The sequence below is a fragment of the Mastigoproctus giganteus genome, chromosome 6 (genome assembly GCF_048544385.1).
Source record: "Mastigoproctus giganteus isolate SK-2022 chromosome 6, ASM4854438v1, whole genome shotgun sequence".
Lineage (NCBI taxonomy): Eukaryota > Metazoa > Arthropoda > Arachnida > Uropygi > Thelyphonidae > Mastigoproctus > Mastigoproctus giganteus.
Genome location: NC_143580.1, coordinates 98,381,577 through 98,400,581, shown reverse-complemented (window position 1 = coordinate 98,400,581; position 19,005 = coordinate 98,381,577). Strand labels below are relative to the sequence as shown.

The 19,005-nt window shown below is 37.6% G+C and overlaps 1 protein-coding gene across 2 annotated transcripts in view; it reads left to right on the top strand.

Annotated features, from left to right (window-relative positions):
* Positions 1-19,005, top strand: part of LOC150084471 (uncharacterized) — a 1,198,120-nt gene that overhangs the window by 1,016,386 nt on the left and 162,729 nt on the right. For both annotated transcript variants that reach the window (XM_090376097.1, XM_090376096.1), the window contains one exon: positions 9,377-9,940. In XM_090376097.1, coding sequence (XP_090232223.1) covers positions 9,377-9,940 — 564 coding nt within the window. The remainder of the gene's footprint in view (positions 1-9,376; positions 9,941-19,005) is intronic.

The window sequence follows — 19,005 nt, the reverse complement described above, 5'->3', positions numbered from 1 at the left end:
CCGCCTTATAATTACAGTCAGTCCTCGTATAACGCGTGTTTACACTACACAAATTCGATCATACACGATTTATAAATAGAGGAACGATATCTTATATAACACGAACCAAATTCGCTTATGCACAATTCGCCTTTGTGTTTACAAGAAATGGAAGTCGAACACAGAATCACCCCAACCAAACGCAACACGATAGGAATGAAGAGACTACTCTGAAAATGTATTTATGTTTTTTATATCAGTGAAGGGGAAACACATTTCACCATAATAACGTAAAAACCAACACAATGCCAGCAATCGGTATAATCGCAAATGCAATTAGATCGAGTTTACTACCAGTTTATAACAGATTCCACTAGCAGAAACGCAACTGGAAATTGTTTTTATTGTTTTATGGTAGTAACCCCTAGAAATGTGCTTTAGTAAAATGTGAGGTATTAATCTCTGCCTTTACGGTGTTGTTTATTCAGTTGCTACACGCACGCAGCTTTGTTTGTGTATCAAGCATGCCTCCTCATTTTATAATTGTGCTTTATTCCCTAAAAATGAGTAAAATACTTAATTAAAAGGTGTGAAAAGGAAGCGTCCTGGAGATGACACTGCAGATTCAGAGAGAAAAAGAAAAGCAATATCGATAAACAGAGACGGACTGGGTCAAAAATTCTTACCTGAGAAAATTTATAGTGGCCTCATACTAGGGTCTATGGCCAAAATCACACCAGCCTCCGGCCCACCGGGGTTTCCTCGGTAAGGCTTATGGCCAGTCCACCTCTGTCGATAGAGAAAAAATATGAAATTGTGAAACGCTTTGAGTGAAGTGAAAGACCATGTGATATTGCACGTGCTACAGACCTAAATGAGGCAACGCCGAGAATTACAAAGAATGCAGAGAAAATAAAAACAACTTTCATAGCACGAGCAACTCAAAGTGTAATTAAAATCCATTAGATTAAGATAAAGAATTGGAAGAGATGGAATGACTGTCATCTGTTTGGATAGAAAAATCAAACAAAAAACAAGTTTGCTTACGATAGAAGCAAAAGCATTAGCAATATTTTATTACGATTATTTATTGTGTTTGGTAATGTTTTGGCTACAAATGTATGTTCAATCTTGGGTGGTCGGCACCTAACCCTATTTTTCCCATAGGGCCTGTTGTTTATATTGCACGATTTTGCATTACTCGAGGGTTTCTAGGAACACAACTATCGTGCTATATGAGGACTGACTGTATTCCGTTTATTCAGAAATGGCTGTGTATTAATGATCCTATTGCACTTAATATATACATAGTCTAAATTTGCTCCCAGTTTGAGGCTTTAGCCCTAAATGCATCTTAGTCTAAATACATCATACACCATCAGGCATCTCTTATATTGTGGAATTATACTTCATAACTGTTTTGCCCTCATTGCATCACTTGTGTATCTACCCACCCACCGAAGAAGGGCCAAATAGCCCTGAAACGGCACCAGGGGGAGCCTGATGATGTCCAGAGTTTCCAAGAATGGGTAACAACAGCCTTCTCCACTGGGGAAGCATTGCCTATTCAAGGAGTTTGAGTTTTTGAGTGGTGTGAGTTGAAGGAGTTACTGTCCCTTTCATTCTTCTACACCGTTTCTTTTCCTCTTCCACTCCTACTATTACTTTCCCTCTACCTTTTTGCTTTTCTAAGTCTAATAGGGACAAGTGGATGGTCGAGTTATTATCCCACACATACAAAATAGCCCTGAAACGGTGGCGTCTGGGTGGTGGTACCTATCTGAGATTCAATTCATTGTCAAAATTCATTCTTTGTCCTTCAGATCCTTGCCAGTGTTGATTGATTCATGCCTTGTATATGAATCTTGCTCATTTTCTCACCACCATCACATTTCTTTATTATTTCTACTTTGTTTTCCATTGTGATTGTACAACACTTCTTACTAGCAACTTACTCTTGCACTTATCAGACATGATATGGGTTCGTATTGTTCAAATAAAAAATAACTGGAAAACTCTGACTATGTATTTATATCAAATGTGATATGCACTAACCTAACAAACTGATGAACAGTGAAGTCTGTGCAGGTGTTAGCATTATAATGATCGAGCAAATTTCTGCGTATTTCATACAGCATTTACTCAAACCCACAGTTCTTCTTTAATCAGTAACTTAGTCTTATGAATTGTAAGCAAGTTTAAGAAAGGAAATCCACCTTTTTTTTTTTTTTTTTTTTTTTTTCCTCTAAAATAATATTAACCTTTATATCACTTGGTCACTCTAGCGGCACTGCTACTAGAAGAATCCACTCTCCCAGGGCTGAAGGCAGCAAGGATGGATAACGTTTCCACCTTTAGATATCCATCGAGCTTAAGAACGGTAACGAAAGATAATGAAACTGACTTTTCTCAACTTAAGAGATTGAAAACAATCCCTCAAGAGGAGATACCAGGTTTCCTCATCTTACATTCACAATCAGAGCGGCCGCTGAGCAAATTATCACTATTCCTTGTACAGAAATGCAATGAGCTGCTGAAGGCCCAACTAAATCAGTAGGGCGACTCCAGTCCGGTAATCTTCTGGTCGAGACTACTTAACCTACATTCTGTGAAGCTATTAAAGCTCACAACCTTTGGAGGACACCTATGAGGTTGTAACTGACATTCTCTCAGATGTGCCAGACAAGCTGTACTTGCTACCTGGGAGTCTAAAACGCTGATGGAACTCATATTCGGGTGACATTCAAGTCAAGTGGACCCAATTTCGGTGAAGTCCAGAAGGTCTGTGACTGCCAAATCCTCTGCTTCTACCTTCACAGTGGTAGGACTGTTAGTAATCCTGGAAATAACCTCCATGCTCAAGCACACTGTGGGTGACCACCTAGGTGTGAACCAACTTAAGCAGGGGTTGAGATGTGGCGCCCAAACCACATGGAGGAATGCCGCCCCTCTGAGTTACCAGGCAATACTAGGTGGTAGATGACTCTCATCAACCGATGCAATACCATCACTTTGCGTATTGGAGGCTGGAACCCGGTTTAATCTCCAGAGCTAAGTTCCGGTCAACCCTTCCCCATCTCTTCCATCATGCAGTATGACTGACTTTTGAGGTTATGATGAACATCATGACAAGATCCAATCTTCCTTACATTTCGAGAGTAGAGCTTTAAGACGGTATTTGCAGGCCAGCTGCTAGTTAGTACACCGGACCGAACCTATTGGTAACTCTTTAGGAGGCTTCTGGCTATCTCTGCTCTGCTCTGCCCTGCCAGATAGTGACTGGAGGGAGTCTGAGTAGTGTGTATGCATGGGGGCATTGTCAAGGATTTGGGTATATTCTTACCGTGTGTATGCCGTATCCAAGAATTTCATTACTTAAAATTTTGTCTCCACAAACTTTTTCTTACTACTGAATACACCATGAATTGTCAAAGTAATAGAGTAAGCTTATCTACGAAAAGATCTAAACCTCTCAAACACTTCCTAGTTCATTTCACAGATATACATGGTCTCAGTTCTAATCTCAACGATGTCCATTTCCATTTGCAGTCTGCCAAAACCCCATGTACTTTTTCTGACAGAAACTCAGTTATCAGTTGATTCAACTATTGCTCATCTCAGTTGCCAAAATTATTCGCTGTATGATTCCTTTTGCCTCAGAGGTGGTACTTGTGAATATGTACGTTCCAATATTCCCTGTCAGAGACTTTGTAATTTGGAATCTCCTCTTTTCGATCTTCTCTGGCTCAAAATCTCTATAACTCATTGTGTCAAATTCATCAGTTGTCTCTACAGTTCTTCTAACTCCACCAATCACTTGGAGCTCTTTGACTTCCTCTTTTGTAACTTCACTTTCACCAGTCCAACTTTCCTAACAGTGAGGTAATTTTCCTTGGTGATTTTAATGTTCAGAACTCTAGCTGGCTTCCGTTTTCTAGCCACACCGACCCAGCTGGTCAAGATGCTGAGGCTTTTGCAATTACTAATGACCTTGCACAGATTGTTCATTTACCTACAAGAATACCGGACAATCCTAATCATACAGCCAATATGCTTGATCTTTTTCTCACAAACAACCCTTCTAAGTACGTGGTCGAAGTGAGTGGTTCGTTAGGCACATCACACCTTGGTGATTGTCTCTTCTGCGCTGGAGCCTTTATCTCATGGCTATTCCCAACATCATGTGGTTTGGCATTACAGGAATGCAAAATGGAATGACCTGTGAGATTTCTTTTCCTTGGTTGGACTACTGTTTCAAAACTTCTAATGTCAATGTTTGCTGAGATCGTGTCAGCAAAATTGTTTAAATTATCCTTTGTCTAAACCTTGGTTTTCCAATGCTAAGGCTGTCAAGGAAAATAATGCTGCATATCGTAATTGGCTCGTTTCCAATTCTTCATTTTCATTTTCTGCCTACACCTAAGCTCACAACAATTGTAAATTAGTTAATTATGAGTCCAAATTAGATTTTGAACAGGCAAAGAGTAGAAAACTTGCTTCTTGCCTTAATGGTAGCTGAGCATTCTGGTCTCTTGCCAAAGCTATTGGTAGGAACTTTTGTCGATCTCTGCAACCACCTCTCTCAAAACCAGATGGTTTTATTGTCACTTCAGCCAGGGATAAAGCTGACCTCTAGCATCCCATTTTTCTTCCATCTCATGTATTAATGATCTTCGTAAAACACCTCCCATGATTCCCAACACACTCCATTCAATGCCTCCTGTGGTCTTCCGTCAAAAGGATATCAGAAGGATTTTTACAAATCTTGATGCTAAGAAAGCTCCAGGTCCTGATGGCATTTCTCCACTTGTTCGCGAAACCTGTGCTCCTGAACTTCTGTTCTTTGCCACCTTTTTTCACTTTCTTATTCCAAAGGTGTTTTTTCCCTTCTGCTTGGAAATTTGCTCATATCTAGCCAGTTCCTAAAAAGGGTGACGAATCATTCCCATCGAATTATCGTCCCATAATTACTTCTACTCTTTCTAATGTAATGAAGAAATCAATTAGCCGCCAACTCTTAAACTACCTAGAAACCTTCAGTGTCAATCCAATGATGATATTCCGGCTTATGTTACCCATTTATGGACAAATTCAATGGAAAAGTTCGGTAAACACAACAGTTGCTCTTGACATCTCAAAGGCTTTCGATCATGTTTGGCTTAAAGATCTTCTAAACAAGCTTCCATCTTATGGTTTGCCAACTGATTTTTGAATTGGTTATCCGGTTTTCTCTGTGACTGCTCACTGAGGGTGATGGTAGATGGCTCTATGTCTTCTAACTTCTTCACTAATGCTGGTGTCCTCCGAGGTTCAGTTCTTTCCCCCACTCTTTTCCTCTTGTATATCAATGACCTTCTTCTGGTCATCCGGAAATCCTATCCCTAGTTTTCTCGATGATAGCACATTGCATTCCAGTTGATAAATGGAATGCAATGTTTTGATATTAGTATTAGTAACGGCTGCATGGTGTAAGAAATCCTATGGCTTATGCTGCACCAGCCAAAAAAAAAAAAAAAAAAAAAAAAAAAAAAGAAAAGAAAAAAAAGAAAATAGCACATTATATTTCGGTTTTGAGAAACCTTGCGCTGCTCAATCAGCTTTAACTTCTCGAATATCCGCTGCCACTTCCTTAAATGCCAATCTCCGTATAATTCTCCAGTGGGGCAAAGACAACCTAGTTGATTTCAATCCTTCTGAAACTCAGTATTGTCTTATATCGCAAAAAGGATTCTTCTGCTCCAATACTTATCTTTGGTGACACTTCTATTTCTAGGCAAGATGTGATATATCTCTTTCTGGAATTACCTTGACATCTAATCTGTCTTGGTACAAGCACACTACAAATATTGTTTCCTCTGCATCTAAAAACTTGGTTTTGTCTTTCGTTCTCGGTGTAACTTTTCTTCCAAACAGCTGTTCGCTCTGCACAAATCGCAAATCCGTCCTACCATGGAATATTGTTCCCACATCTGGGGCGTTGCCCCCATAACCTCTCTCTGGCTTTTAGATTCCATTGAGAATAGTGCAGTTATGTTAATTAATGACTCATCTCTAACAGAGTCTCTCCACTCTCTGTCTCATAGACGTACTGTTTCTGCTGCATGCCTTTTTCTGTAGATACTTCCATGGGCACTGTTCCTCTGAATTGGCTTCTATAATTCCCACTCTCTCTTTCAAAACAGTCCTAACACGTTCTGCCACCAGCCAACATCCATTTACTGTCCAATTTCAAACTCACCGAACCAACTTTTCATCTTTGTCGTTTATTTATTCAACTGCCATTTTCTGGAACAACCTTCCTTCATACATATTTCCTGAAAATTACAGTCTACTGAAGTTCAAGTCTTAATTTCAACAAATATCTTCTTTCGTCTTTTCAACCTCCAACCCAAGCACGGTACTAAGTACTATAGGTTCTAATACCTCTCATGTTTCAGGGTTTTCATTTAAAAAAAAAAAAAGTGATTATGTACTGATTCTTTTCAAGATTCAAACCAAGAGTATACTTGTCCCCATCACAGTGCTCCAGCTGGAAATTCCGTAGGACACGCTGGCACAGATACACCTCTCTAATTCAGTTAGACGATATAATCCAGGAAGCGAAACATAATTGATTTAGAAATGAAGGTGATAATTATTAAGGAGTAAGAAGCAGGACAAAGTTTGTCATCTATTGCACAGGAATTAGGTCCCACTGCTTCAACAGTGAATATTATTTTAATGGACAGTGTGCATATAAAAGAACAGGTTAAAGAATCAGTGCGTTTAAGATCAATAGTGATCACAAAACAGCATTCAGGTGCTATATTGAAGTTGGAAAGGCTATTAATAATATGTATGGCAAATCAGATTCAGAAGCAAGTGCCCCTGAGTCTAATGGCCATTCAAGAAAAAGTAAGAAGTATTTATGAAGATATTAAAGATAAGTACGGCGAACCCCAAGCCCAGTTCGTGGCAAGCAACGGGTGGTTTAATAGATTCAAGCATTATGCTGGTTTCCTCAACATTAAAGTATGCAGTGAAGTCACCAGTTCCGATTCTGCTGCAGCAGAGAAATTTTGTGATGTGTTGGAAAATCCCCTTCTATATCTCCCCAGCCCTCTACTTCCACAGCAGCAGCATACTTATCAGCTGGAGAGTTATTCTGGCAACAAGATATATAGCTGTGTACCAAAACTGTAAAATATTAGTTGTTACACAGTAGTGTATTAGATATGATCACAAACCAAGTCAGAATCACCCAATTGGAATTAAACTGAAAGATATCCTCGCCAAATGGAGAATAGGGTACCACCTGCATCTCTACAAAAAGTATAAACTATGACCCTTCCCGGACATCTTTTTTTCCTTAATATAGACTTTCTCTCCTATAGTTGCTTAACAAAACCTTCCATTGCTTACGTTACATCAGATACATACTTCTCATAGTGCTGAAAATAGTAATAGATACCAGTTATATACAGATGGTTCTAAGATTCAGAATTTAGTGGGTGTGGCAGTGATATTTACAATGGAAATTCTTTCAAGCTAACTGGAACAAGTATCAGTCATCTGTCTCTTTTGGTAAGAAAGTAATTTGCCTGCAGCTGTTGATAGTGTCACAGATTACATCACGTCAACCTCTTAAATGTATCAAATGACATTTCCGTTATAATTATTGGTGGGACAAAGAATGCACGAAAGGAAACAAAAAATAAAGCCTGAAATTTGTTTTGCTGTGTTCCAACCACAGTTAATCTCATCGGCTGTAAGAAGTAATGAGCAGAATCATGTCAGAACTAGAAGTAAGCCAAGAAGGAATCCTAGATCTATTATTCATTGCTTCCACCATTAACAAGAACACTGACTCCAGAATAATAATGGGGAAAAAAAATTAGATAGTGTTTTTTGAAAAGTTCTCTACTAAACCATCTCCAGCCATCTGGAATGGACAAGAACTCTGAAACCTTTCCTACATAGGCACCTCTTTGGCCAGTACCTTTTCTAAAGGCCCAGTGTTTTGAGTTGATCATAAAATATGGTAAACAGTAATATTTTGACACATTTTCCTGTGATCTATGCAGGTGTAGCAGAGTATAAACTTTTTATGTGGGATGTATAGTTCTGTTTCTCTCTTAAAATAATAAGAATCATTCCCCCTTTCCCAAAGTAGTTAATGAAATTTTTAATTTTTACATTAAAAAAGTATATAAAAATTTCAGTTGTATTTTTTTTTTTCCTCGTAATTTGTATTATCTTTTTTTTTTTTTTTTTCATATGTGATTTTATATATGCTACAGTGGAACCTTGGATTGCGAGTAACTTGGTCTGTGAGTGTTTTGCAAGACGAGCAAAAATTTTTAATAAATTTTAACTTAATAAACGAGCGAGGTCTTGCAATACGAGTACAGTCAGTTCTCATATAACACATGTTTACACTACACGAATTCGATCATACACGATTTATAAATACGGGAACGATATCTTATATAACGCGACTGAATTCGCTTATGCACGATTCGCCTTTGTGTTTACAAGAAATGGCAGTCGAATGCAGAATCACCCCAACCGAACGCAACACGATAGGAATGAAGAGAAGATTCTGAAAATGTATTTGTTTTTTCATATCAGTGAAGGGGATAGACATTTCACCCTAATAATGCAAAAACCAACACAATTCAAGCTATCAGTATAATCGCAAATATAATTAGATCGAGTTTAGTACCAGTTTATAACAGATTCCACTAGCAGAAACACAACTGGAAATTGTTTTTATTGTTTTATGGTAATAACCCCTAGAAATGTGCTTTAGTAAAATGTGAGGTGTTAATAGTGTATCTCTGCCTTTACAGTGTTGTTTATTCAGTTGCTACACGCACACAGCTTTGTTTATGTGTATCAAGTGTGTCTCCTCATTTTGTAATAGTGCGAGCGATGAATCTGTTTAACGACAATGCAATGTCATATTTCCGTGAAATCCTCAAAAGGAGGCAAAAGCAAGTATCATTGGATAGGTTCCTTGTTAATGTCGCACAAAAAGAAAAAGTCAACAGATAGCAGTGATTCCGTTAGTGACAGTGAAAGTCGTCCTACCCAATAATTAATAAATTCAATTGCTTTATGTATATTAAATTAAAATATTAAAAATATAAAAGGGTATGTATGTATTTTGTATTAATCATTTTTACAGTATATGAATATTTTTCAGTTTTGGAACAAATCATCTGGGTTTACATTATTTCTTATGGGGAAATTCGCTTTGATATATGAGTGCTTTGGATTACAAGCAAGTTTCCGGAACGAATTATGCTCGCAAACCAAGGTACCACTGTATATGAAAGAGCTGAAGCACAGAGTGCTTCAGCTCTTTATATCATTGTCAATCTTCCATATGCTAATTTTTTTTGTTTTTACTTAGGTGTGGAGCATGCAACAGGAATTTGAGCCAACTGTTTCGGATAGCAGTACAATTATTAAGTTGCTAGATGAAGTTTTGGACCCTCCAGTGTCATCTATGGTATCACGACGGGCTGTTACCACAGTACAGGATCTGAATGAAAAAATGGCTATTAGTGCAATCCAGCAACAACTCATGAGATTAGAAGGAGGTCCTGTCACAAATAGTTCCACAATTCCTTCTAATCCTGGTACTATAAGCATTCATAATGTAGTTGTAGCTACTGCTGCTACTGGACGACCATCATCTGTGAGCTCACCAGCTTTAACAACCTCTCAGTTATCGCCAAACTCTCTTGGTAATTATAGTACAGCATCATTTCCTTCGGGATCACAACCACCATCATATAATAGCACAATGAACATGGTTCAACGACCCTGTGTGGCAACAGCTCTACCTGGAAGTAACGTAATGCCAAATAACCAATCTATGTTAACAATGACTGGCCTACAGCGTTCAAGTTTGCCACAGTATAGTACAACTGCTGTAGGAACACCTGGCTTATCAGCAAATGCTATTCCACAGGTAACAGGATTAGTTTTAACAAATTAAAATTGTTATTTCAGTAGTATTAACAACAAATTTTCTTTTTTCTTAATAGTTAAGTTAATAATTTCTTAATAGGCACTCTTAAAGTTAGATTTTTCCAGTTTATTTCTATATTGTTATTTTATATTTATTGTTCATATATTTTGCTGTTCAGAGCTTTTTTTGAATTGATTAGTTGATACATTGTAAATTTAAGACATGATACAGGTAACCCCTGCTTAACACTGATAATTCATTCCAGAAAAACAGAGCACTAAGCGAGTGGCATATTCCCATAATGTAATTATATATTTGTGAGTTGCAGTCTATGCCATAGGATATTTCTTAATCAATAATAAATGGTAGTGAAAAGATACACAAATGTCGGTCAAAATATTTAATACGCAAAAATTTGTACATATAAATTACATATGTGTATACTTATGTAGTAAGCAACTACATTACTTACTAAAATTAAACTTATAAATAAAATTAATCATAAATTAATTAACCTATAAAATTAATCATTAATTTTTAATCTGATGGCCCTGGGCTGTTGAGTTTTCATATCTTTGGACTGAAAAATGTGTTGATTTTGGGTTGTACTTTGTCTCTCTTCCTCCCGTACAAAATCATGTAGGGATTAATTTATTTTTTTGAAATTTCTTATTACCTTGGAACTTTGTATCACGGTAATTATTCCAGAAATAATCATACAATTTTTCAAAGTGTTCAAAAGCTTTACTAAGTCCTTTTGCATTCTGCGACTTTTATCGGTTCTTCATCTGTAGAATCTTGATCATCTCTCTCTCAATTGCATGTTCTTGTTCTTTTGTCATTTCCATGAGTTCTTCATTAGAGAAGCCATCCCTGTCATTGTCAATCATCTCGTGTATGTCGTCAACATCAATTTTGTCCAATCATGCTTCTTTTCCAAGCTCAACAATTTGCACTTTTAACATTCTCAACTGAATCACCAGGTTCTTGGGAATCCTTCCAAACTTTCTGCCACACTTCATTCGTGGTTTTCTGATCACTTCACCCCAGGCACTTGAAATGATGTAGGATTTCGAAATCTACTTTAGGCTCAGTAATTTTCGCCAGTGTCGATAGCTTTAATAGCTTGAGAATAAGTGTTCCTTATGTAGTAAACTAAATCTTGTTAACACCTTGGTTCATTGGTTGGATCAGAGATGTAGTGCTTGGGGGCATGTAAAAAATTTACATAGACTAATAGATTAACAGTAGCCGCTCCCACAGGTGAAAGTGATTTTTACACTGTTTCTATTGGAATGAGCAGCAGCCTGGAAAACAAGGTGCAGGGGATTCCAGAGAATGCTGGGAGTCATTGCAGAACAAGTAAATACATGCGCTGTGTTCAGGTAGCTGAGAATAGGAACAGGTGCATGTATACTTGCGTGTACACCAATGCCAGGAGTTTGGTTAATAAATATGATGAATTCGAGGTGTTGGTCAAAAGAACAAAGGCCGATATTGTTCGGATATCAAAGACATGGTGTTTCACATATAAGGAATGCATGGTGTTTCACATATATATAAGGAATGCAGAACTGGAATTTGGGGAGTACAGTATGTACAGGAGGGGTAGACAGGATAGGAAGGGAGGAGGGGTTATGCTATTTGTTAAGAAACACACAAAATCCACGGAAGTACAGTCAGTCGACATGGATGGACAGCAGTGACGAATCAGTTTGGTGTTACATAAGCACTGGGAAATCAAAATTGAGAGTAGGAGTGTGTTATAGGCCTAATGACTGATGAGTAAAATAAGCAACTGTACAGGGAAGTAGAGTGGGCCAAGAAATCAGTGTGTCTTATAATGGGGGATTTTAATTTTCCAGATATTGACCGGAACTTGTGGGTTGGTCACTCAAATGCTAGCAAGGCTTTTGTGGATTTATTGGATGATTGTCTTCTACAGCAGCATGTTCGAGAAGGAAATAGGGAGAGTAATAATCTTGATCTGATTATCAGTAGTGATTCTTCATGCATTAAGAATCTGCAAATAAAGGAACCATTAGGTGACAATAATCACGGTGTGCTGATGTGGGATTTACTCAGATGTAACTACCATAGGAGTAAAGGGAAGGGTTTTTGCTTTCATAAAGGTGACTACTGTGGTCTGAAACAGTATTTAAATTCTATACGGTGGGACCAACTGATGATGTTACCAACAGCAAATTCAAAATGGGAAGCATTCAAAGAATTAATCTTGGAAGCTACTAGGCTTTTCATACCAACTAAGAAATATTGTTCTAGGTTTAGGCCTAAATGGATGTCAGATGAACTAATGAGACATGTGGCAGAGAAGAAAAATGCATGGGATACATATAAATTATATGGATGACACAGAAGTCAATAGATATAGCTAGTCTGTAACCAAGTCACAAAGGAGGTTAGGCAGGCAAAGGCAGATTAGGAGAAATCTTTGCAAAGGGTGCAAAGAAAAACAGCAAAGAGTTCGGCGAAGGTAAAGAAAGCCAACACGGGAAACGTCGGCTAACTTATGTGGAAAATTAATTTCCCGATACCACACTGCTCGCTCAGTAAACAGACGGTAAGTTTTATCGGTGTGGAGCAGAAGTCGAGGTTGATATATTGATTGACAGGTAGGCATGGCAAACAATGTGCTGATTGGTGCATGAACACAACAGATGATAACATCGATTTAGTATTACTTGCCGTAATCTCAGGACCACTAATGGTCACTTGCCCTAATGAACGCTTTCCATGATGGTGAAAAAAGGACAGGTTACCTCCACTGGAATCCCATGGGAGCTTGAAGGTTACCCCCTCCCGAAGTGGAGTGGGTAACCTGGTCTTTTTTCTTTGGTTTCATTCACGGACTAGTGCATAAATTGTTATACACAATTTATAAATTGTTAACAAAAAAATAAATTTTTTATTTTTAAAGACACTCGTGCGGATACACACATATCAATGTCAATCTACACCTCAATATTGTGAATAATCACAATATATATATATATGTATGAATAAAGAATCTTTCTTTTCCTATTATTTCCTAACCTACCATTTAAGGTCAGGTTATGGAATAAAACAAAAAAAAAAAAAAGAAACCTTTTCCTTTTTTCGTAAACAAACCTAAATCAATAATATAGTAAAATCACTCATCAACTCCAAAAATCTTCTTTTAATAATGAGAAAAAAACATAATGAAGAACATCAAAACAAATGGAACAGAACTTTTTTTTGAAAAAAAAAATAATAATCACGAATACAAACCATATAGTTCGACCTGAGTTATCATCATCCATTTTCAATCCACTGCAGGATGAAGGCCTCTCCAGCAACTTTCCAGTTCCTTCTGTTTTGAGCACTGGCCATCCAAAAACTCATGAATTTAATCTATCCATCTCCGCCTTTGTCTTCCAGGTTTTCTTCTAGCTCCTCTTGGGTACCATTCTGTTATTTTCTTAGTCCATCTGTCATCATGTCTTCGAGCTATGTGTCCTGCCCAAGACCATTTTAGTTCTTTAGTTTTGATAAGAATGTCCTTTACTTGAGTTTGCTGCCTAATCCATGTGTTTCTCTTCTTATCTAACAGTCTGATTCCCAATATAATTTGTTCCATTCTTCGCTGTGTAGTTCTTAGCTTCTCTTCCATTCTTTTGGTGAGTGCCCAAGTTTCACTTCCATAAGTCATGGTGGGGAGTATACATTGATTCATTATTTTACGTTTCAGACAAACTGGGATATTGCTCCTCAGTACGTGACTATATTTGCTGAATGCTATCCATCCAAAATTTATTCTTCTCTTGACTTCCAGCCATTTATCATTATTACAGCTAATAACTTGTCCCAGATAAGTATATGACTCCACCTTTTCAATTACTGCTACCTTCAATCATTATTTCCCTTTCCGTGGCATACTTGTTCATCATTCCTTTTGTTTTAGCCATATTCATCTTTAGTCCAAAATCCTTACTAACTGCATAACTGATTAAGATTTTCCTCTAATTCTTTGGGATCGTAAATGGTTTAAGTACTCTCCGTTCACATTAACTCCTTTCTGCGACCAGTCTAATCTTCCGAAAGCTTCCTCAAGGGCAGCAGTAAACAGCTTCGGAGATATTGTGTCTCCTTGTCGAACTCCTTTCTCGATTTTAAATTTGCTACTGTCTTTGTCTAGTCTAATAAAGGAGGTAGCACGCTCATATATTTTCTTCAAAATCATAATATATGGGGTATCTATGCCTTTTCTTTCCATTGCCCGAAACATTGCCTTATGCTGTATGGAGTCAAATGCCTTTTCATAATCCACAAATGCCACACATAATGGTGTTTTTTATTCATTTGCTTTCTCCATTAGCTGTGATATTACGTGAAGGTGATCCATAGTTGAGAATCCTGACCTAAAGCCAGCTTGCTCTTTCGGTTGATTCTCATCAAGTATTCTTTCTAATCTGTTAGTAATGACCCTTGTGAACAACTTGTAGATGTGGGATAACAAGCTAATTGGTCTATAATTTCCAATTTCTGATTTATCTCCTTTCTTATGCAGCAAAACTATGATTGCATTATTCCACTGCTTAGGCGTCACACCTTTGATGAGCCTTGCCAGTTTTTGTGTTATGTCTCTTCCTCCCAATTTTAGCAACTCTACAGTAACCTCATCTTCCCCCGGGGCTTTCCAATTCTTCATTTTCTTCAATGCATGTTCTACCTCATCAGGAAGAATATCGGGTATGTCGTATGTGTTGCTACTTTGCAATCCATCTTCCCCACTGCTGGTATCATTCCCTCGCTCCTTGTATAAATCTCTATAGTAGTCTTCTGCTATTTGAATTATGTCTTCTCTGCTGTTTATAAGTACACCATCGCTATTCTTCAGTTTCAATATCATTTGTCTTTCTGTATTACTGCTCATGGCTTCTGATTTAAATCCTTTGTTTTCCCTTAATGCTTGTTCTACTTTTCTTGTGTTAAATCTTATGTCCTCTCTGAGTCTCTTTCTAATGGCTTTGCATAACTCAGTATACTCAATTTTCTCCCTGTCAGTGTTTTTCGTGCTCTTCATTTGTCGTCTTCGGTTCATCGCGACAAGTGTTTCTGGACTTATTTTTTCTTCTTTGGATTTCTGTTTCCCTATAGGTTTCTTGGGCTTTATCACTTTCAGAAAGTTGTAATATTCCTCGTCGATATCTTGGTCCTGAGCAGTCTGCAGAAGCTCAAACTTGTCCTTAAGTTCCAGTACATACTGATTTTTCTCCTCCTCTGTTATCTCAAAGACCTTTGTATTATTTACTCGAGTCAGTTCTTTCCTTTCCTACATTTATATCAGGTGTACATCTTACCATTCTGTGATCACTTCCAACATTTACCTTATTCAGGACGGTAACATCATTCACAATATATCTTCTGTTAGTGAGGATGAAGTCAATTTCATTAGTTGTTAATCCATTTGGACTCTTCCATGTCCACTTTCTGTTCACCCTTTTCTTGAAAAAAGTGTTCATTACTGACAGTCCTTGAGATTCTGCAAATTCCACAAGTCTTTCACCTCTTTTATTTCTTTCACCAATTCCAAAATTTCCTATAGTTCCTCTTTCTGCGCTGTTTTGCCTTTTTCCAACTTAGCATTGAAGTCCCCCATAATAATAGTGTAGTGGGTTTTCTGCTCATCTAGAAGACTCTCAATTTCGGTGTACATTTCTTCAACCTCTTCATCATCATGGCTCGATGTTGACCTGAGTAGCTATTCGCAATTTGAGTAATAATATTTTGAAAAGTATCTTTATGATTTTCCTATAAATATGACGCCACATATATTCATTCATGTGGCCCGTCAACATATCTCTACTGCTGGGCTTTGATGTTATTCATATGTGTTCCTGTATGTGGATCTACAAAATGTTCCTTATTTTTCACTGTTAAATGTTTGTAATTCTCTTATTTTAAAGCCGAAATAAGCCTATATCCACGCCATTAATTTGTTATGGTGGTAGTATTTTCCTTCGCTACATTTTCTAATAATGGGTAAAAGAGTTTTTGCTTTCCGATTTTTTTTTTTTTTTTTTTTTTTTTTATGAATTTCATGAAGACGAATTTCGATTCTCTTTCAAATACTCCAAACACCCATTTCTTCTTAGCAGTTAAATTTCATCCTCTGTGATGTTTCGGTTTTACCAATACAGTTTTGTCTGCTTCTACGGTTTCCCCCCGATCCACCCAACTTAATGGGTTTTTAAACAACTACAATTCACAGATATCTCTTAATTTCTTTTATAACTTAATTGCTGTTAATTTTGAAATCTCCAGATGGAATGCTGTTGTAGTTACTGGTATGCACGTTGACAAAAAGTATATAATATACATTATCTTTTTTAATGGAAGTTTTGTATTTGCCATAAAACAAACAGTTTTATGGCAAATACAAAACTTCCATTAAAAAAGATAATGTATATTATATACATTATTAATAAAGAAACTTGTGCAGAACATTTTTTTACAATACCAGAACTTTCCACATGACTCTGCTCGCGATTCAATTAATTTAAAATAATCATTGCACTTAAAACAGTACAATTTCGGTCTTATTAATTTAGTTTTCATCAAAATATCCAGCAATATCTTATTTTCCTTACAAATTTCTTGATTCTTTAAAAGAGTCCACTACTATCATCTGTTTGCCATTCATTACAAAACTAATTATGCACTTTTCTTTACTCATAAATACATATCATAATGCCAACCAATGATTACACAGTAGCTTGTCATCTGTCACGCCCACCACCAATCATTTCATCGTTTGTCACACCAACCTGTCAATCAATATATCTTTCTCGACTTCTGCTGCAGACAGATAACATCTATTGTCTGTTTACCGAGCGAGCAGCGCTAGAGTGCAGTATCGGGAATTTTCCAGGTAAGTTAGCGAACTTTTCCAGTGGTTCTCGTGTTGGCTTCCTTTACCTTAGCTAAGCATTCTTTACTTATATAAACTCTAGAAGAAAGTGGATGAATCAGATTGGTCCACTTGATACCGTTGGTTCAATTGTTGATGATCCTGCTCAGCTCTAGGTGGCAGATGACTCTCATCAACTGCTGCAATACCACCACTTTGCTTATTGAATGCTTGAAGTGGTGGAACCCATGTTTAGTCTCCAGAGCTATGTTCCGGTCAGCCCTTCACCATCTCTTCCATAATGCAGTAAGACTGATGACTTTTGAGGTTATGATGGACATCATGGTGAGATCAAATCTTCCTTACATTTCAAGGGTACAGCTTTAAAACGGTGTTCACAGGCCGGCCGCTGGTTAGTACATCGGACTGAACCTATTGGTAACTCTTTAGGGGGCTTCTGGATCAGCTAGTGTATAATCTTGCTACCTCTACTCTGCCAGATAGTGACTGGAGAGAGACTGAGTAGTGTGTAAGCAGGAAACATTGTCGAGGCCACATTATGTGAAGGATCTGGGTATATCTTTATCGTGTGTACGCCATATCCAAAAATTTGATTACTTCATACAGCATGTCCTCCCTCCCATTTTTTCTTACTGTTGAAAACGCCATGAATTGCCAAACTAATAGAGTGAGCTTATCTGCAAAAAGATTTAAACTTGCTAAACACTTCCTAGTTCATTTCACGAATATATGTGGTCTCAGTTATAATCTCAACAATGTCCATTTCCACTTGCAGTCTGCTAAACCTCATGTACTTTTTCTGACCAAATCTCTGTTATCGGTTGATTCAACTACTGCTCATCTCAGATGCCCAAATTATTCATTGTGTGATTCCTTTTGCCTCAAAGGTGGTACTTGTGAATATGTTCGTTCCGATATTCCCTGTCAGAGACTTAGTAATTTGGAATCTCCTTTTCGATCTTCTCTGGATTAAAATCTCTCTACTTCATTGTGTCAAATTCATCTGTTGTCTCTACTGTTCTCCCAACTCCACTAATCATTTGGATCTCTTCTCTTTGCGACTTTACTTTCTCCAGTCCAACTTTCCTAACAATGAGGTAATTTTCCTTGGTGATTTTAATGTTCACAACTCCGGCTGGCTTCTGTTTTCTAGTCACACCAACCCAGCTGGTCGAGTTGCTGAGGCTTTTGCAATTACTAATGACCTTGCACAGATTGTTCATTTACCTGCAAGAATACTGGACAATCCTAACCATACAGCCAATACGCTTGATCTTTTTCCCACAAACAACCCTTATAAGTACACGGTCGAAGTGAGTGGTCCTTTAGGCACCTCAGATCACAAATTGGTGATTGTCTCTTCTCCAGTGGAGCCTTTATCTCATTGCCCAACCTAGTGTTGTTTGGCATTACAAGAATGCAAAATGGGACGACCTGCGAGATTTCTTTTCCTTGGTCGAATTACTGTTTCAAAACTTCTGATGTCAACATTTGCTCAGATTGTGTCAGTGAAATTATTATTGAAGGAATGGAATCCTTTATCCTACACTCTACTTTAAATTCTCGTCCTTTATCTAAACCTTGGTTTTCCAATAAATGTGCTAAGGCTGCTCAAGAGAAGAATGTTGCATATCAAAATTGTCTTGTTTCCAATTCTTCAGTTTCATTTTCTGGATACACCAAAGCTCGTAACAATTGAAAAGCAGTTATTAATCAGTCCAAACTAGATTTTGTACAGGCTAAGAGTAGAAAACTTGCTTCTTGCTCTAATGGCAGCCGAGCATTCGACTCTTTTGCCAAAGCTATTGGCTGCAACTTTTGCCCATCTCTGCTCCCACCTCTTTCAAAACCAGATGCTTCTGTTGTCACTTCAGCCCGGGGATAAAGCTGACCTTCTAGCATCCCATTTTTCTTCCATCTCATGTATAAATGATCTTGGTAAAACACCTCCCATGATTCCCAACACACTCCATTCAATGCCTCCTGTGGTCTTCCGTCAGAAGGATTTTTACGAATCTCGATGCTAAGATAGCTCCAGGGCCCGATGGTATTTCTCCACTTTTTCTCAAAACCTGTGCTCCTGAACTTCTGTTCTTTGACGCCTTTTTTCATTTTTTTATTCCAAAGGTGTTTTTCCTTCTGCTTGAAAATT